The sequence below is a fragment of the Sander vitreus genome, chromosome 14 (assembly GCF_031162955.1).
Source record: "Sander vitreus isolate 19-12246 chromosome 14, sanVit1, whole genome shotgun sequence".
NCBI classification, from domain to species: Eukaryota; Metazoa; Chordata; class Actinopteri; order Perciformes; family Percidae; genus Sander; species Sander vitreus.
The window spans coordinates 16,071,630-16,091,891 of record NC_135868.1 but is presented as its reverse complement, the minus strand read 5'-3'; the positions used below and the strand labels follow the sequence as shown (position 1 = coordinate 16,091,891).

Here is a 20,262-nt window from a genome sequence, read left to right as displayed (position 1 = left end):
ATATTTCATACATACCTTTCCACAATATATTATGCCTCCTACTGTAAAGCATTTCCTGAGGGGAAACATAGTTTTAGTTGTCTGTGATGCAGGTAGAGCATTATGACTGTATAAATGATTGATGTTCCTCAACAGTTTGCAATCTTATCAGATATTTGATCCTGATTCAACCAGTAATGCACATCTGCCATCAACTCCAAGTGCTCTGCTCTGGTACTTCTAGTGGAGTGCTTCAGTGCTGCCATCTCCTGGTGGCCTTTCAGTACAGCTGCAAAAATTACACTTATATTTGAGGACCATCTTTATTGAATGTGCCCATTTACAGTAATTTTTTTATTAGATTTTACCAATATCATCTTACAATAATTATACACATTATTAGTTTTATTAAGATCCTCTTTGCTATCATCAAACAATATCCACTTTTAGAAAACGTGTTAAGCAGATCCTCAAAGGCCTCCGGGAGCAGCATCCAACGTCATCTCTTCAGTAGATCAGTCAACACTATTGTCCTCCAACTTCTGTTTGTCCTCAACTCAAAGTGTCATTGTCCTCTTTTTTTTTTTTTTTTTAACAAACTGTCTATCTCTCTAGCGTGGGCCATTTCCTCTCCTGCATTCACACATTCTGTAAGCACATATGTAGAAAATACCTGCAACAGACAGAGGCAATGTATTTGATGATGCACATTATGTATGAAAACAAAATTAAATTCAATAAGTATACTAGCAATAAACAATTTTATAGTAGCTTCTGTGGTTATTGCTTCTTCTGAGCTCTCTGACAACTCTGAATAATGCATAGGGTTTACTTTATGTTTGGACAAAGATTGACTCCCAGGCTTTGTCCTTTCTCACCTGCAAAGAAGTTCATGAGCATGGCCACCCAGCCCAGTATGTAAGACCAGGAGAAGCGCCAGTCACCAAAGCGCCTCCCCAGGAAGTTGACGGTCACTCCAGTATAAATGGCCATACCCAGCAGAACAAAGAAAGCTAAGAGGGAGACAAGGAGGTACATTGCAGTTATGATTGAGGTTAGTGTGTGTGTGTGTGTGTGTGTGTGTGTGTGTGTGTGTGTGTGTGTGTGTGTGTGTGTGTGTGTGTGTGTGTGTGTGTGTGTGTGTGTGTGTGTGTGTGTGTAAGTTCAGAAGAACCAAGACTCACTGGAGACAAAAAACATGATTCCTGCAGCAAAGGAGCGGTTGAACCTTTCAAAGGAGGAGAAGTGAGCGAATGACATGATGCCAGCGATAATGCCTGCAAAGCACGACATCCCTGAAAGGATCATGAAGGCCCTGGTGGCATTCCAGTAAGCTGAAAGGAAACAGAGAAGGAATCATCAGATATAGTATGCCATCCTTAGCAGTATATGGCATCAGAAAGCATTTCTCACACAAAGAAAAAGGCATGTCTCTTGCATTAGTCGGTACTCAAATTTACAAGGACATTTAAATTGTGGGCCAACGGTTCAAGATTTTAAAAGACATCCTTAGTGTCCTTACCTATGCTGTCAGTCTGCATGTAGCATTTGTTGGACATGCAGTACCTCCACAGACCCTGGTGGGCATAGCTTCCAGAGAGACGGTACTGCATCCAGTAGTCAGTTGCAGTGGAGACCACCAACAGGATATTACCAACAATAGCACAGAACAGGCCTCCTCCCATGAAGCTGTACATCTTGAGCTGAGATAACGGGGCTGCTGCAGAGCAACTGTGATGTAGTAAGGGAAAATGGAAAAAAAGTTAAGTTTAAGGGTATTGCAGATATTGTAAAAATTGTAGAAATCATGTTTTGCTATTCATGTCCTGCACACACATGTTCACACACAGAATTACAGTGTCAAAGTCAAATTTAAGACATCTGGCACTTTATGTACACACACATACTGTTTCAAGACCTACAACGTAAGAGATTTAATATATAATTATTAAAAAAAGACACTATGAATTAAAATATGTTCGAAAAAACACTTTAATATTCAATCTGCCATCTTGTACTGCAATAGAAGATCACAATGGAAATAAGCCCTAAATCTTTTTCGTGTATTAATTTATCTATCTATCTATCTATCTATCTATCTATCTATCTATCTATCTATCTATCTATCTATCTATCTATCTATCTATCTATCTATCTATCTATCTATCTATCTGTACATATTACATGGCACTATATGTGTACAATGACATCTTAAAAAATGTATTAATACTCAACATGTTCATACAAATTGAAAAACACTTCACAAAGGATCTGTAAAAAAAGGGTTGTGATAGTAAAATATGTTCAGTCAAATGAAATACTTGATTGAGCTTTTGAAAACCACATATGATGCCAGCCAATCATAAAGCCATTCCACAATAAGAACAAACAGATAATTATTATTAACAAACATCCAAACTGAAAATATCTCGCCATATATGAGCATGCAACAAGCACATTTATAGCTGCTTAAACCCCCTGATTTGTGACTAATATACTCTATAAACAAACATTTACGGTAATAAAACATATTTACCTTTTCTTTAGTGGAACCATCACTATTAGTTAACAGGTGCAAAGTAAAAAAGTAAAAGCTATAATGTTGCAGTTTGTTGTTGTTCCCCTTCCCAATCCTCATGTCACACCAGTGCTTGTTCAGCTGTAATGAGGTTTTATCTGATTCTGCCAGCGTCTGTCCAATCACAGTCATCATAAGTGAAAATGTATTGCTCTAGGATACACACAAAAAGCACACGAAATTTGATCCCTTACCTTGTTTCTGGAAATGCAACCTCTCTACTGCCCACCTTGCTGAGGTAAAGAGAGAGAGAGAGAAAGAGAGAGAGAGAGAGAGAGAGAGAGAGAGAGAGAGAGAGAGAGAGAGAGAGAGCTGTTGCACACTTGGGGGAAAAGAGAGAGAGTCACAGACAATACTACAACCAAAAAGTTGTCCACTCGTTTTTCTGTCGATGAAAGCAAAATCCTTTGCAGCAATCAGTCTCCCTGTGTGGGATGCACTTGAATGAGACACCGTTCATGTGACCCTGTACATTTGGATCTATGTGTGGGGCCTTGGAAAAGGGGTGGTGGTCCATGTTTCTTTTTTGTTTTGTTTTTGTTTGTTTGTAAATGGTGTGCACTAGAACTGGGGATATGCATAGGTATGCAGTTGACTGTCTGTGTCAATGCAACATGCTGAAACACTCACTTTTCTTTCAGTGCTGACACACTGTGGCGTATGGAGGGACACATATAGAGCGAGCGCTCTATACACACAGTGTCTCTCTACCTCTACTATAGGATTGTCTTAACTGAGATCAAATAAAATATATGTTTTTATATCCTGAGACCTTACGGACTGCAGGACTTGAGATGAATATTTAGAAAATGAACTTTTTCAGCAACTAATGACTCACAAAAACAATTACAAAAAGTGAACTTTACAAATCTTATATTCAAAAGATTAACATACAAAACATGACATACTTTGTAGTGTCCAAGAATTCAAAACAATTACCACAGTTTAAATCTGTGGTAATTGTTTTAACATGCATTGTTGTAACAACAGAGGTCAGGGATTATGAGTAATGTAAGAGATTGTTGGATATTCTGTTTGAATGTGTTTGGGTATGTGCATGAACATAAGTGAGGGCATGTTTCAGTCTCTCAGTCTGTGAAAAAATATAAAATAAGAAAGGGCAGAGACTGTAGGGACTGGTGGCCGTAAGGTTAGATAAGTGACCCCCATTGATGGGCCTTAAGGTTTAAGGCCCAACTACTCCAGTGGAACTACCTTTGGCACACAAATTAGATTTTGGGAACTGGGCAGCTTTCAGGTCAGACTGAATGCATGTGTTTTTTTAGGAAGGCCCTGTTTTCAACCAATCCTCTCTGTATAAAGACGGTTAAAAAATGATCAAGGGAAAAAATGTAAGAGAGCACAATGTCAGGCTAAGCATGTGTCCATGATAAACTGTTGCTTGCACCTCTGGTCCGAGCCCAGGGCAACAGAGGAGTGTGGGTCTCACCGAATGACTCTTGAACACGTCAGCATCAGTCAGACAGGTTGAATTAACATTATTATTTCCAAATTCTCACTGTATTATTGTTTAAAGTGTCTGATATAAGACCGGCTTTTGGCTCCCCCAATACTCTGAGGTAGGGTTGATCCCTTCCAGAGGTTCCCCTAAACCCTGAGGAAGGTTCCTGACCATTAGGAATCCTGCAGGCATCTTCAGATGTATTCATAACTAAAGAGACACAGCCCACAGGGCCCAGCCATCTATAACAAAAAAAGTCATTCCCATCTGTGGTTACAACACTGTGTTACCACAATTCATTTGTTGGTCAAAACTGGTAATAAGGCTGACAGTCACTATAAGCATACAGTCAACAGATGCAGACACAGAATGATGTAATACTTACCACAGAACAATTGCTGATGTGATGATGACCATAACAATGTAAAAAGAGGACAATTTGTCATCTCAGATTCAGAAACAGTTGTAAGTGTGGAAATAACAGAGCAACACCGGCAATTAATCATATGCACTTTAGTTTGTTTTTAGAATTGGAGCTGGGTAAATTTGATGTTGAACTGGTTAATTAAGCATGACAGTATGCTTGATGCAACTTTAAACTCAAATGTAAGCAAAACTTAATTTGAACATATGCTTTCATTGTATTTTTAGACCCAAAAAAATAAATGGTAAAGGCACAACACTTCCTGAGGTCTCTTACATTTTTCCCGTTAAACTTTTTTGGTGGGGAGTTTATCCACTGAATCGATAATCGATAATGCTGTACAGATTATAAAGCCCCTTGAGGTAATTTTGTGATGTTGGGCTATAGTGGACTTCACTTGACTTAACCACTTCACTTTGACTTTGCAATTTATTTTTTATAATAACTGATTATTTTGTATTATTTATTAATCTGTCTACATTTGTCTACATTTTGATTAAGTAATCGTTATTTATTTTACTTACAATATTTAAAATAGGGTAAAGCAGCAAATCTGCACATTTCATTCATGTTGGGTAGACTAACTACATGCTCAGAAAAGTTTCCTGACTCCTAACTACCGCTTTTAGAGACATGATCTAACAGGCAGCTTCTTCAAACATCACATAAACCTTTATCAACAACAGAGAATTCAGGGGAAACCCATGGATGTGCGGAAACCAGGCCGACGTGGGAACTCCTGAGACTCGTCCTGTTCTGGAAAGAGGTTTGACCTCTTATGACCCGGAAGCTGACGCCAGCCAGACCCGAGCTGTTCCATCGGCGGAGTAAAGATGGCTGACCAAGGCGCCGCAGATCCTGGTAATAACAACAATAATACACCTGAAGCATCGGAGGGAACTATTATTAAGGTCACAGTAAAAACCCCTAAAGACAAAGAAGAAATCGCCATCGCAGAAGATGCTTCTGTCACTCAGGTTGGTCGATGATCTCGCAGGAGGGGAGCTGGCTTGTGCTCTAACGTCATGCCCCTGCCCACAACTTCAGCCACGAAGCTAACGTTAGTAGTTAGCCGTGTTAGCATTTATCGTCACTCTTACCGGCTAACTTATAGTGTATGGAATCAAAGAGGTTGTGTGTAAGGAAAGTAGTACTGATTGGGTCAACAATTGTTCGGCGTTATCAACGTTGTTGACATCCAGTAAAGAGATACAACCACGTTCATTTTTGAAATGGCTAACCGGCTAGCCAGCTAACGGTAACAGATAGCTAGGTAACGTTAGCCTACTCAGCTTGCGAACTAAGCCAACGTAAGCTAGCAGAAGCCAAACAAGTGTCAGCTGACGGGTTTGCGTTCAAGCAATAATGGCCTGATAGAAACCACGAAAGTGGTTGTGGATGAAGGATATGATGAATCGCTTTCATTTCCCATTCCAGCTCAACAGTTTTGACGATGCTAAAGCTTGCTAATACTCTAGAACATTCTCACTGCTGCCACTGAGTCATTCAGCTTCCCAGGGAATAAGAGATACTCTCAGAGCTGCTGGTGGCTTGGCGACGTGTTGCAGTGAAACCATAATTCAATCATGTAGCCACACACTAGTCAAGCTATTATCAGTACAGTGTGGTATAAGTAGACATTTCTCTTTGGTTGTGTGTGTGTGTTGCATGTTTATAGTATATTCACGTGTGTTTCAAGGTAAAACATTGGACTTAGATCTTTCACTTGCAAGTGTGTGTTGTCGTCCTTATCTACACGTAGCTTTATACTTGAAATACATAATGAGAACATTTTGCGTTCGTTGAGACATACATTTTCGCATAACGTTAACAGTGGTGTGAAATAGTCAAAGCGAAGAACTGATGTGAATAACAGCATTCTTTGTTCTCTATTCTTTTCATAGATCCTCATTTTCTACCACAAAGTGGTTGCTAGTCTTCCAGGGGTGCTCACACAACAATAATAAAAGCAAACTGCTATTTAAATATATATATTTTTTTTAAATCAGCAGCGTCAACTAAAACAAAAATAAGAACATTATATGTGAGATTCATCCGCTTTTGATTTAGTAACTTTTTGAAAGAAATTATACTTTTGATCTTATGTTGGTTGGTGGCTCTGTCTCATTTGTTTCAGCTATCAACATTTATATCCTATAAATTAAAATGTGCCTGTGTGCTGTATCGGCACAACATGTAGCTGATTGAAGTGCAGTGTTAATATAATAAAGATGTAACAAGAGCGCAGCTTCCTTTAGGCTAAGACCATTTTCTGTGTGAATTACGCTTTTCACAATAGTCACAGAGTAACCATTATTTGCTGGATTTGGAGTGTTTAGAATAAGTACAGAGGACTTTATTAAAAATTGTAAGGCCTAAATGTTGCCACAGAACAGTAACTGATTCAAGCAGCATTACTGAGGTGTTACCATCTTATTGTTCTTGATATTATCCTTTTCATTTCATGTTTCCTTCTCACCTCCTTCTCCTCCTCGTTCCATTTTCGATCTAATCTCTCTTCATTGCTGTCTTTTAGTTTAAAGAAGAGATCTCGAGGCGGTTCAAAGCCAAACAGGACCAGTTGGTTCTGATTTTTGCAGGGAAGATCTTGAAGGATGGCGACAGCCTCAGCCAACATGGCATCAAGGATGGCCTGACGGTTCACCTGGTCATAAAGACAGCACACAAGTAAGGCTACATTATTATAAAAGCATGTTGATTCAACAGATCATTTTGTAGCAGGCCTGTAATAAAGATGAATTTGCCTTGCAATACAATCTTGGTGTGGAATTCAGTGAACAGCAATTGTTGTTGCATTTATTTTTAACTGACTATATTTGTATGTGGCTATGTGTGTATCCATATGTTGCTATGTGTACTCACTGTGGAAACAAATGCCCCTCTGTGACAATGGATCTAAATCTAACTAAGTGTCCAGGCACACTTTCAGCTTACATAAACACTGAATTTCTCACACATCTACAAATGATCTCTGTAGGGCTGGAGATGGCGGTAGCACCTCGGCCTCTAGCTCAACCTCCACTCAAGCAGGCAATACCTCCACCTCTAGTCCAAGTACCAACCCCTCGTCCACAGCAGGCTCTACTGGCACTGCTGCACCACCCACACAGACGCCCAACATACTGAGTGAGTCCACCTGTGTGTAACTATTTACATTCAGACACCCATTATTAGTTTAGCCCCCCAAAGATAATGTGTGTAACCATCATTCACCCATCTGGTCTCCCTCAGCTGGCTTCGGTGACCTGGCCGGCCTAGCTGGAATGGGCATGGGCTCAGCTAACTTCATGGAGCTGCAACAGCAGATGCAGAGACAGCTCATGTCCAACCCAGAGATGCTTTCTCAGATCATGGAGAACCCGTTGGTGCAGAACATGATGTCCAACCCAGACCTGATGAGACAGATGATCATGGCCAACCCTCAGATGCAACAGCTGATGGAACGCAACCCTGAGATCTCCCACATGCTTAACAACCCTGAGCTCATGAGACAGGTAATTGAAATGGGGAGCAGATTCACACTTAGATAGTTAGCACAAGTATGACTACAGTACAGTTTTTTCAGGATTTAGGATTTGACTTCTTCTATTTAGAATGACATTTTACTGACTTGCCTCCTCTCTCCATTTATCTCACCTCCCAGACCATGGAGCTAGCTAGGAACCCGGCCATGATGCAGGAAATGATGCGGAACCAGGACCGGGCTCTGAGCAACTTGGAGAGCATCCCAGGAGGTTACAATGCCTTGCGGAGGATGTACACAGACATCCAGGAACCCATGTTCAGCGCTGCCAGGGAACAGGTATCTGGGAGGGATGTTTACTGACTGAATACTTGTTTGTTTGCGCTTTGTTAATCCTTTTTAGCGTTTGTTTTCACACATTTGTCTAGTTTTTCTTGCCAGTGTAACTATGTTTCAGTGTTTTTTGATGTATTTTCAAATGTGTCCAATCTCTTTCCCTGTAGTTTGGTAGCAACCCATTCTCAGCTCTAGGTGGGAATTCTGAGTCTGGTGCCCAGCCATCACGGACAGAGAACCGGGAGCCCCTGCCTAATCCATGGGGGCCACCAAATTCTTCTAACCCCTCTGAGAGTGGAGGGGCCACCACAGGAAGCACGAGCACCACTGGGGGCACCAACCCCAGTGTGTCCAACCCTCTGGGCATCAATCCTGCCAGTCTGGGCAATGGTAAGACGGAGCAGGCTATGATTCTCAATACACCTGCATGCTAAGCAATTTATTTACTTAGCTGTATACACATGTACATAAATAAACTCCATTCTTTTCTGTGTGTTGCAGGGATGTTCAACAGCCCGGGCATGCAGAGTTTACTGCAGCAAATCTCGGAAAACCCTCAGTTGATGCAGAACATGCTGTCCGCTCCCTACATGCGCAGTATGATGCAGTCACTGTCTCAAAACCCTGAGTTGGCCTCCCAGGTATAAAACAGAAAGATGTGTGCACACAAACAAATGTACTTTACATACACACCAACCACACAGAAAATACCCACAGATATAGTCATATTACAGTGCAAATCCTGGTTGTTTAGATTCACTTTTTGTTGTTCAGATTGTGTACCACATATGGAATTGATTGATTAAGTCTGCCGTTTGTAATGACTTGTAAATAGCAGGATCTAGGTAGGCCTGTTGTGCATTAGGCCAATAAGCCCAGCTATTTAGTGCATACTCAACAGAGGGTGCTATGTTAAGATCAATTGCAACACAACACAGCTCTGACTTAAGTTGGTTCTAACAAATGAGGCTGAATGTACGGCAAACCAGAAAAACCTTACAGTGGAGTGTTGCGAACTTCACAAACAGTGACATGAAAGATGGGGGAGACTCAAGAGCTTTTATTTCTGTTATTCAACATTTTGTTTGAAACCTTTGCCAAGGTGCTAAAGCATACTCTAGTATGCAGCATTGCCAGATGTGGAATGACTAGGGTTGGGTATCGTTTGGGTTTTTCCGATACCTGTGTTAAAAGGATACTTTTAAAACGGTGCCGGTGCCTGAACCGAAATATATATAATATATTCATAATGTATATAATATAAAATATAAAAAAACGGAGCACAAAATGACAGTTGGCTACATTAAAGAACGGCTTGTTTATTGCTAAGGCCATATGGTCTAAATTAAATGATTGATTAATAATGTAATAACAATGACTTATTTCACCAGTAAATTGCTGGTAAATGACAAAAACAAGCACCAGATGGTGCCGATGGTTCCGACAACGGCAGTTGCGGACTGTTATGTCCCGGTGTTGGAATACTCCACAGGGAAATACAGTCACACTTTACACCGCTTAACGTAAGCTGTCAGCATTTTAACCATTGTGTTTAATCCAGCTACTAGCTAACGGTAACGTAGTGTCCCGTGCAGCGATGCTTCTGGAAAAAAAAAAGTCAGGCATCGACATTTTCGTTCTTATTTGGTCTTGTTACTACCGTTTACATCGGGACTGGTGCCCTATTGGCACCGCGTTTTGGTACCCAACCCTAGGAATGACATAACTTTCACTGTCTTTCTCTTTCTCTCTACCAGGTTTTGATGAATAACCCCTTGTTTGCTGGAAACCCACAGTTGCAGGAACAGTTCAGATCTCAGTTGCCCATCTTTCTGCAGCAGGTACCACACACATTTCAGTCCGATAATTCAGTCCTGGATTGTTAATCTCTTTACTGTGTCTATTTCTCGATACGTTTACAAATTCTAAGCAAGAAAAGGCCAAACAAATAAGATAAATATTTTAGCACGACAGCTTATGGGGTTTGCCATTCTGAGTACCGTTTCGGTGATGAGCGACACAGACCCAGGCGACACCCACTAGCGTTATGGCAGTGAAATGCCAGCGATGCAAAGCAACCCCGACGCAGAACTCCGAAAGGGTCACGACGGCATAGGAGCGACGGCATAGGAGCGACGGCGTAGCTACGGCGTGGAGTTGACGCAGAAGCATAAAACAGCCTTTAGGTCTTTTCACAAAATTAGGGTACAGTAAATGGACTGCCAATCGGTTGGTTGGTTAATTCATTGCTTCACTCTCTGTTTGGTTGCAGATGCAGAACCCAGAAGCCCTGTCAGTGATGACCAATCCACGGGCCATGCAAGCTCTAATGCAGATCCAACAGGGTCTACAGACACTGCAGACAGAAGCACCAGGCCTAATGCCCAGGTATGCTCTCACAGACAGATATGCACGTATTGCTTTTTTGTATTTTTCTTTCCTTCCTTCCTTTCCTTCTAACTCTTCTGTTTTTCCTTTTGCCCTAGTTTAATGACTGGTGGAGTTCCCGGTGGAATTCCCGGTGGAATTCCCGGTGGAGTTCCTGGTGGAATGCCCGGTGGAATTCCCGGTGGAATGCCTGGTGGAATCGCTGGTGGAATTCCTGGCATACCCACAGGTGGGGGCATGCCCACAGAGAACCCGGCCTCCTCTCCCAGCAGTGCAGGAACAAACGCCGCCCAGCAGCAGCTGATGCAACAGATGCTCCAGATGTTTGCTGGAGGAGGTGGAGGAGGAACTGCAACGGTACACACATAAGCGCATGCACTGATATTACATCTTTCACACCTGTATGGTTTTTTTTTGTTTTTTTTAAGTTCCATTAATTTCCCTTCCCCTGTAGACCCAGACCCCAGAGGTGAGGTTCCAGTCCCAGCTGGATCAGCTGAGCGCCATGGGCTTCATCAACCGCGAGGCCAACCTGCAGGCCCTCATCGCTACTGGAGGAGACATCAATGCCGCCATCGAGAGACTGCTGGGCTCACAGCCCTCGTAAAGACATACAGTACATACTGACACACAGACACGTGCATACATACCTAACTCATAAATACACCCAGCATCTACAGAGAACCAAGAGAAATTTAAGTGTATTGTCCCAAACTTTGCAGAAGAAACTTGGGCAGGATCTGTAAGACCCTCATTCTACATTTGTTCTCAGATCATTCCCTAGTCCCCATACCTTTTTGGCGTCATCCAACCAGATCTCTGTCCCAGAGTGCTGCTGTAGAGCCGGACTGAACCACTCTCACCTTGAGGGGCGTTCTGGTGCAGAGAAAAGAAGCGAAAACCTCTCCTGAAAAGGGACTCCCAACCATCTCTTCATTCGTTGTTTTCTTCACATAAAACTGGAGTCGAGTGTTGCAGACAAACATTTACATAATACAGAATAAATCCATGTGATGTGATTGGCTGTTGGCTCTGTTTCATACATGGCCATTGTAAGGCAGTTTGTTAGCATTTAACTAGCAAATCAATACATGAACATTTACTGGTATACAGACAGTCATTCTGAACAAGAACAGGAAGATATCTTGTCCATACAGGCGTTCAACCCCATTCCTCCCTTTTCCCCCATACTCGAGATTCTACATAAATAGCTGTTTTTGCCCAACGACTTTAACTATTTATTGCAAGTGCTTAAGAAAATGACGCCCTCCACACTTCCCTAAACTTGTAATTTGTCATTCCAGATGAAAGTGCCCACTCACGGGTGCTCAGTGTCTTTTTTTCTTCTGAGGCACCACTGCTGTGCCTTCTGTCCTTCCCTGCCCTATAAGAGCATTGTCGGCAAAGACACCCCCCATTCAGTGGGTTCATTAGAAACCTCCAATAAATTCCACACAGCATCATCCAGGACGGTAACCATAATCAAATATCACATTGTAGCAGCTCCAAAGCAGAGGAAGCTGTTAGAATGAATATGAATGAAACCAACAAGCTTTTCTTTCATTTTAATCTGATTCTTCTTTTTTATTATTATTATTATTATTATTTTTTTTCTTTGAGGTGCAGTTAGTACCTAGAGATAATTAAATAAACATGGAAATCAAGTGAGGAAAAAAAAGAAATGAATAAATAATGTAAAAGCTTTACAAACAGTTATGGTATGGTGGCACCATACATTTCTAAAATCAAGTTCTAGGTTGGTATTTTTTCTTTTTCTTTTGAAAATCTCAGCATTGTAGTTGTGGTAACCTTGGCAACTGCTTCTATAGCTTTGCTTTGTCTGTTGACCTCAGCTGAAAAAGAAAATCCATCTCAACATGTTGGAACTAACTTTTAACAGTACTGTACTAAAAAAGAATAAAACATGGTCAAAAACAGTCTATGCCCTGTGTCAGGTGATTATAGCCTTGTGATGGTGTAAGATGACGCCTGTAGCTTTCCATTCATTCAAATTTTATGGTCTTGGAGTTCATATAAAGTAATTATGATCTGCTTCTGTTTGTTTAATAAGAAAATGTTGCATATTGTAATGTAAATCAGTTTTGGGGGGAACAAATGGTCTTATTGAAAGGTACGTTAGGCCCAGTTTGTTTGGTACAAGTATGGATAACGCTTCATGTTACAGATATTTCTCATATTTCCCAAAAATGTCATAGAAAAAAACTGATATGTAACCCTTAACTCTAAATTTGCTGGTTTTCACTGTTTTATATTAGTATTAATGGTTTTAGGCTGCATTCCTTAATTATTACATGTACATTCAAAATCAGACATTAAAGTTAGTACTGCAGGCCAAATCAAATCTCTACCCACATCCCTGTAGGCTTCAGACAAGGGCGAAATGTTGTTGTGTTCTAGTACACTGATCCACCTGTTGGGTTATGTTTATTGTCATACAAATGGATGGGTGGAGTCTGTACCTGCCGGTGGTTCTACCTGTTCCACCTGCTCTCCTCCCCTCCCAGCCCTTCCTCGGGTGTCAGCTGATGAGGGATCGGCAGGCCACAGGACTCTTGCCTGCCTGTCCTGCTGTCCTCAAACAGCAGCTACCCCTATTCACGGATACAGAAGAAAGCGGTTTGAAGCAACTGAACCTGTTCTCTTTTTCTCCTCTGTTTTTGCCTTTACACTGTCTCTCTCTCTCCACACTGGGGAGAGAGAAACAAGAGTAAGGCTGTGTTTGTTTTTCTTTCTGTCTTTGTTACTCTTTTCTACTTTGGGAACAAATATCTTACCGGAAAGGCTTTGCCACTAAATGCGGCATGGGGTCTGATGAGTCGTATAATTTTGTCTTCAAAGGTGAGTCATGTTTACTTAAGCTGTGATTGTGTAAAAAGAGATAAAACATAAATGGCGTTTGTTACTTCAGTTGTCGTTAAAGCATGCCTGCTTCCTTTCTTCCGTGGGAAGAGGGAAGGAAGTAGAAAGAGGAGGTGAAGGCTTTCTGTCCATTTGGCTTTAAACCATTTGACCTTTGACCTATTAAAGAAACATCTTACATCCCCTGCTTTACTTATAGACTAATGTGCTTTGTATGATTATTTAAACCACCTATGATTTTCCGATTAATTTATTTCAAAGTAAAGTCAATCACAGAGTGCCATGTTTGTGATGTCACAGTGACAGCAAGCCTATACATGTTCTGGAATATCTGATTCATCACAGAAAGTAGTTTTGACCAATTAATACTTATGTAATGTACTTCTGTGTTTTTAATGTAAAGCATTTATAATTAATGCATTCCATCTTCTCCTGTTTGTGCTTGTTTAGTGGTTTTGATAGGGGAGTCTGGTGTAGGAAAGAGCAACCTTCTGTCTCGCTTTACCAAGAATGAGTTCAATCATGACAGTCGCACCACCATTGGTGTCGAGTTCAGCACGCGGACTGTTCAGCTGGACAACTACGCCATCAAAGCTCAAATCTGGGACACAGCGGGGCTGGAGCGCTACAGGGCTATCACCTCAGCGTGGGTACACATACACACACACACACACACACACCGGTATGTTTACTGACTGTTTCTTACACTCTTAGTCTGGGGGCTAAAGTTGCAATTTGTTTTACTAGTTAGTTGATTTTTGTGATAATATATACTGTATATATGTATTAATAATAATAAGGTCCAACTCCTATATGTTTGGTCTCTCTCACCTGGTGGACTCAGGTATTACAGGGGAGCAGTTGGAGCACTGTTGGTCTACGACATTAGCAAACACCTGACCTATGAGAGCGTAGATCGATGGTTGAAAGAGCTGTTCGACCATGCTGACCCTCACATCGTGGTCATGTTGGTGGGAAACAAAAGAGACCTGGATACCCTTAGGACCGTGCCTACAGAGGAGGCCAAGGACTTTGCAGGTTGGTTAAAAACCGGTTATCCTACAGGGTTTTTATAAAAGCATATCTACAGGTTTATTGTGACAATGAAAATAGTATTTTAAGCTCAGTATTGTACATTTTGCTTGTTAGTTTTTTGTTTACTGGGATCTTTGCTTTCCTTGCTCTCACCCCACCCGGACCAACCCAGAGAAGAGAGGTCTCATGTTCATGGAGACATCAGCGTTGGACTCCACCAATGTCGAAAATGCCTTCCATGAAGTCCTCAAAGGTACGTTCAGTCAGTGTGTCATCAGTACATCCCCTTTAAATGACTTATTGATGCAAACATGTCATCTTTGTTTTATTATTTCCAGCGATCCATAAGAAGGTGGCCAGCAGAGAGGTGACCCGTGGCTCCATCTGTGCTGTAACCCTGTCCAACCCCACCAGCGAGGCACAGGAGGGGCACAGAAACTGCTGCAAGAGCTCCTAACTGACTGCTGCCCTGTAAAGATCTGCTCTGCCCATGTTGAACGCTTGACTCGTTGAAGCTTACGCATGATTGACATGCAATTTGAAGAGCGAGGTACCTGCTTGACACTTGAGCAGTCAGTGTACAAAACTATATATATATATATACACACACACACACACACACACACACACACTACCGGTCAAAAGTTTGGGGTCACTTAGAAATTTCCATTCCACTCCATTACAGACAGAATACCAGCTGAGATCAGCTGTATTGTTTTTTTAACCAGGGCAGCAGTTTTCAGATTACATTATGTGCTTACATAATTGCAAAAGGGTTCTCCAATGTTTTCTCACTTAGCCTTTTAAAATGACATCAGATTAGTAAACAGAATGTGCCTGTGGAACATTGGATGAATGGTTGCTGATAATGGGCAACGTAGATATTGCATTAAAGATCAGCCACTTCTTTCTCCAACAGTCGAGAACCCTTTTGAAATTATGTAAACACATAATGTAATCTGAAAACTGCTGCCTTGATTAAAAAAAAACAATACAACTGATCTCAGCTGGTATTCTGTCTGGAATGGAGTAGAATGGAAATTTCTAAGTGACCCCAAACTTTTGATTTTGGTAGTGTGTATACATGTATGTATGTATGTATATGTATGTATGTATATATACACATGTATACACACGCACACATAATATGTACAGTAAATAACTAAAAAACAGTAGATTAAGATATGCAAATATTGAGAAAGTCTACATTTTATACACTATACTTCCTGTGGTGGCTAATGAGCGCGTTTTACTACAGATAGCTCTGCAATTTGTATTTGCAAATGTTTTTAAAGAGGCGCTGCAAAGTTGTATTGCTTGTGTAAAGGAATGCACTGGGATTCACTTGGAATAAATTATTTATGTTATGTTGCCTGCATGTTATTACTCCACAAAGACATTCATTTATTATCTGCATTAGACACATTATCTAAACTAGATGAGGGAATAGGAGAGAGGGTTGATGTGAGATAAAGACAGTGATGGAAGAAGAACTCAAAACCTTTACTTAAATAAAAATAGTTATTTCCCAATGTAAAACTACTCTGTTACCAGTAAAAGTCCAGCAAATCTTTACATAAGGAAAAGTTTTATCAGCAAAATGTAGTCAAAGTATCAATACTCATGTAGAATGTCGCTGTTACACTATTGTATATGTAACAGTATATTACTAGTAACTAGTTAATAGCATAGATAATAACTAGTTATTATCGATGCATTAGCATGTAAGCAGCATTTAATGTTGGAGCTGGTCGAGATGAGGCAAACTTTAACAAATTTATATTGTGTTGGGTAGTTTCATCTATGAAAATGCATAATAGTTGATTTGTTAATCATATGTTTTAATCTAAAATCTGGACCAGCAACGAGAGTCAAATAAATATTGTGGAGTAAAAAGTACAATGTGTTCCTCTGAATTGTACTAAAGTTTAAATATAACGTAGTGTACAATTACCTCAAAACTTTACTTAAGTAGAGTACTTACGTAGTTGCTTTCCACCAATGAAGAAAATATCTGTCATATAGAGTCAGGCGGTATACAGCAGTGTTTCTCAACCTGGCGATCAGGACCCCCTCAAAGGTCAAGAAATGATAACTGATGTAGAAAATAGTCTGCTACACAATTGTACGTACAATTTTCTTTTCTTTGTTCTTGTGAAATATAGTACAGTTTTACCTCTTTAGACCTACAGAAATTATTCAGATGAAAAATCACTCTTTGATTAAATGTCTCAAATCTCGTGCATATGGACTCTGTTGGGGGTTGCTGGTAGATATCGCTTCATATTAAGGGCTCACGCTGCTAACATATGAGTTGAAGGTGTTCTGTCTCTCCTCAGCCTGTAGATGGCAGTGCTGTTGTTGAGAGTTATATTTAAAGCATCACTACTGTGTTGTGCTATGCATTTGTTCACTCGCTAATTTCCTTATTAACTCCAGTACGACTAATCCATCATCTAATCCCACTGTTCATTCCATTAATAATCATGATATTAAGCTAATGTGGCGCTGCAGTGTTGTCACCATGGTAGCAACCTCTGATGCCCTCTTGTTCAGCTAAACAGTGTGCCCATGAAGAAGGGAATTAATTTACAAATATTATGGTTTTATGTTGTGTGTATGCAGATGATTTCCAGACTATGGATGTAATTGGACAAGCTCATATAGCGTGACTGAGAGAATATAAATCTACAGCAGTGGTAGTTAATGACGTTCTGGACAGATAGTGCTCTATCTCTGGCTCACAGATGTGCATAAGGAGCCTTTACTGTGTGTGTGTGTGTGTGTGTGTGTGTGTGAGAAATAACCACAACTGCTTTTATGATAGGGAAGGCCCTGCACCAGGTAGTAAATGTTTAATTATTTTCTGTGAATGAGGGTATTTTTATGGGCTGAGTAAAAACATCTGGTGTAATAATCCACGCAGGCTGTACAGGTTGAAAGCCTGCTCATGATATCTGTAAATCTCTCTCTGTCCTGAGCCTAGAGGTAAGGGTTATGTTTCCAACATACATCAGTTGCATTGCAAAATTAAAACATTTATTACAAGCTCTTCTTTTTTAGGATGAGGATAGTTAGATTTTCTTTTACCACTTTACAGATTCTCGCAAATTCCTCCTGGATCTGTGTGTAGGCCACTTTCTGACCTTGTCATTAAGTTCTTTCAGTGGTTGGAGTAACTTGGATTTAGCACATACATGTGGTGTCTATTACCCACATGCTACTTGACATGTGTAGCTTGTAAAACAGTTTCTCTGAAACCAGTACTCATATACAGTATGCTAAAGTGATGAGTTTGGCAACTCTGACACCCACCACGGAGCTGTTTATCTCCCATTCACTAGACTGCTACCTTTAGAACTTTATGGTGAATCTTCTCCTCCTGGAATTTATAGTTGTAACATCACATCTGTATAGGTATAATTGTAAATTTGTGTTCTTATGACCTTTGACCCCTTGCTGTTTCTCCCCCTCTCTGATTCTTGATTTGACAGACTCTTGACTTTTTTCCGAGTCAGGTGTCAGGCTTTACAGAGCTGTTTTCCTGCTGTTTATTTCTGCTTCCTGTGTTTCTTTGTTTACATATGTGATTACCAGAGACTGACATGAGACCCCACAAACGTCCATTTACATACACAAGATCTCAAAAACATCCGTACTCTCTTGTCTTCTATTTATCTGTTTCTCTCTTTGTGAATTTATCTCAGCCGCAGAATTTTCCCGACACACGCACCCACACATGCACGCACGAACACATGCAGAGGAGTACTTTTGCACATCATTGCACATCATTGCTATCCTGTGAAGAAAATGTATCTCCATAATGTCAACCTTTCATGAACTGAGAAACATAGCATTGTTTGCATTCATTTTCTGCTAATATAATGGTTTTTAAGTAGTTAATTTATTGTAGGATATTTTTTCAACCCACAATCCTAACCAAATTTGGAGATACAGGGTATTCATCGGGCAGCAATGATATATTATATCCCTATATAATAAGATTATGTTCGAATACAGAGGTCTTGAACATACCCCTGCCATTGACAGCCAGATTTATGATTTGTTACCATTGTGTCAGATTGGGTGATGTGCCATGTGTGTATGTGTGCACATGCATGCCTAAATATGTGCACGCAAAACCAAAGTCCAAACATAAGAGTGTGTGACAGCCTACATTCCTCCATCATCCTGCATCTGTCACCGCATGTCAGAAGGAAACACAATTTTGTAGATTTCCCCGTCGGCTGACATCATCACATAAATAGAAGCAAAGTCAATGCACGCTGATTACCATGGTGATGTTGTTATGGCGACCAATCAAAGGGAGAGGTGAGCTGATGGGTGGCTGTATTCACACTCCCCAAAATGCGCAGTAGAGAGAGAGAGAGAGAGAGAGTGAGAGGTGAAGTGTTGCCTTGAGGTGATTGAAGAGGAAATGTTAAGACTGTGTTCATCACTCCTGCTTGAAGACTTTAGTCTCAGCTCAGCTTGTTATGAGATTAAAAACAGTTTGCGTAACTGCATGTGTGTACATTTGTGTGCCCTCTTGCGTTTAGCTTTATCACCTCTCCATATAGGCAGTCAATGAACTTCTTTAAGACCCTCTAATTTCATAACAGAGCCTGTTGTGGTTGGCGTCCGTATTCCAGCTGGGGTCACAAGATTCCTTTCCAGTGTACAATTAAACAGGTTGCCAGCGACAAATAGAGCCAAGAGCCTCGGCATCGGTTCACTTAACATAATATTACATACCTCAGTTGCCATGACAGCCTCAGTGTTTGTCTGTGATGCTAAACGGCTGCAGGTGTAAAGTGATGCAGGGAATTATTATTTGAGTACTGCTTTCAGCTAAAACCTGAGACCAGAAACTGTGTAAAATAGGATTGTCATTAACATATTATCTCTAATGTGACAGGTGAGCTTTCCGCTGAGTGTGCATTTAAGTGATGACATCTGGAGAGTAGGAGGCAGATCATGTTTTAGTCAGTAAATGCCAACTCCTTCAGTCACATTAGCTAATAAAGTATTTTATCCACAGTTATAGCACTGGACTTTTGCTTGGTTTCATGAAGCTGCATTGACCACAAATCCGCTGACCCAGAAATTCTGATAGCCGGTCCAACAGTTTCACCCACTAAACTGGAATATTAAACCCTAAGCTTCCAAACGTGTGACTCTGAGAGAAACCTTTCACCTGCTGCTTCCAAGGGATGAAGGAAAAAGGCAATAATACCACCCAGACCCTAAAATATGCTCTGCTCTCAGAGGAACACAAAACGTCTGGCAATACAGCAAGTTAAAAAAGGGGCGTTAAATTGAGTTTAAGCGTAGATATTTCCATGTGTGTATTTTTCTCCTCTTTAGCTTTTGTTCCATGTGGCTCGTAGATGGAGGTGCAGTCCAGATGACATTGTAGCCAGGAGCATGAAGATACCACGGTTATTCGCACAGATGCACTTCACACTATCTTCAACTTCACACACTATTTTGTATCACTGAATAGTTTAATTGAATGACTCTGACTGAGTCGGGCCTTTCTGTATACCAGGCGATTCATTTTACTTTATGTTTTGTTGTGAGGGTCCTTGTATTGAGGGCTGCACTTTCAGAAGTATTTCCCATTTTATGTGCATCCCTAATTCAAATACTTCATAGGTCGAGTACAACAGCACACAGAGGCAGTGTGTGTGCAC

The 20,262-nt window shown here is 40.7% G+C and overlaps 3 protein-coding genes across 5 annotated transcripts; 2 read left to right on the top strand and 1 right to left on the bottom strand.

The window, feature by feature from the left end:
* Positions 1-401: 401 nt before the first annotated feature.
* Positions 402-1,684, bottom strand: LOC144529078 (lens fiber membrane intrinsic protein-like). The gene is made up of 4 exons (XM_078268017.1): positions 1,502-1,684; positions 1,164-1,313; positions 858-992; positions 402-652 (listed from the first exon to the last, which is right to left on the bottom strand). Exons 1-4 carry the CDS (start codon positions 1,674-1,676, stop codon positions 591-593), a joined length of 522 nt encoding a protein of 173 aa, XP_078124143.1. The 5' UTR covers positions 1,677-1,684; the 3' UTR covers positions 402-590.
* A 3,547-nt stretch (positions 1,685-5,231) lies between these two features.
* Positions 5,232-12,333, top strand: LOC144528504 (ubiquilin-4-like). 2 transcript variants are annotated; one of them, XM_078267124.1, is made up of 12 exons: positions 5,232-5,420; positions 6,980-7,131; positions 7,442-7,590; positions 7,696-7,958; positions 8,108-8,266; positions 8,431-8,653; positions 8,765-8,904; positions 10,021-10,104; positions 10,536-10,651; positions 10,750-11,008; positions 11,106-11,267; positions 11,424-12,333. In XM_078267124.1, exons 1-11 carry the CDS (start codon positions 5,277-5,279, stop codon positions 11,256-11,258), a joined length of 1,842 nt encoding a protein of 613 aa, XP_078123250.1. In that variant the 5' UTR covers positions 5,232-5,276; the 3' UTR covers positions 11,259-11,267; positions 11,424-12,333. The 2 variants fall into 2 exon arrangements, with proteins under 2 accessions (XP_078123250.1, XP_078123249.1); XM_078267123.1 differs by having other exon boundaries at positions 11,106-12,333.
* Positions 12,334-13,188: 855 nt separating this feature from the next.
* On the top strand, positions 13,189-15,933 carry LOC144528505 (ras-related protein Rab-25-like). Of its 2 annotated transcripts, none has more exons than XM_078267127.1 (5): positions 13,189-13,510; positions 13,982-14,177; positions 14,376-14,569; positions 14,681-14,819; positions 14,905-14,994. In XM_078267127.1, exons 1-4 carry the CDS (start codon positions 13,474-13,476, stop codon positions 14,806-14,808), a joined length of 555 nt encoding a protein of 184 aa, XP_078123253.1. In that variant the 5' UTR covers positions 13,189-13,473; the 3' UTR covers positions 14,809-14,819; positions 14,905-14,994. The 2 variants fall into 2 exon arrangements, with proteins under 2 accessions (XP_078123253.1, XP_078123251.1); XM_078267125.1 differs by having other exon boundaries at positions 13,193-13,510; positions 14,739-14,819; positions 14,905-15,933.
* Positions 15,934-20,262: the final 4,329 nt, after the last annotated feature.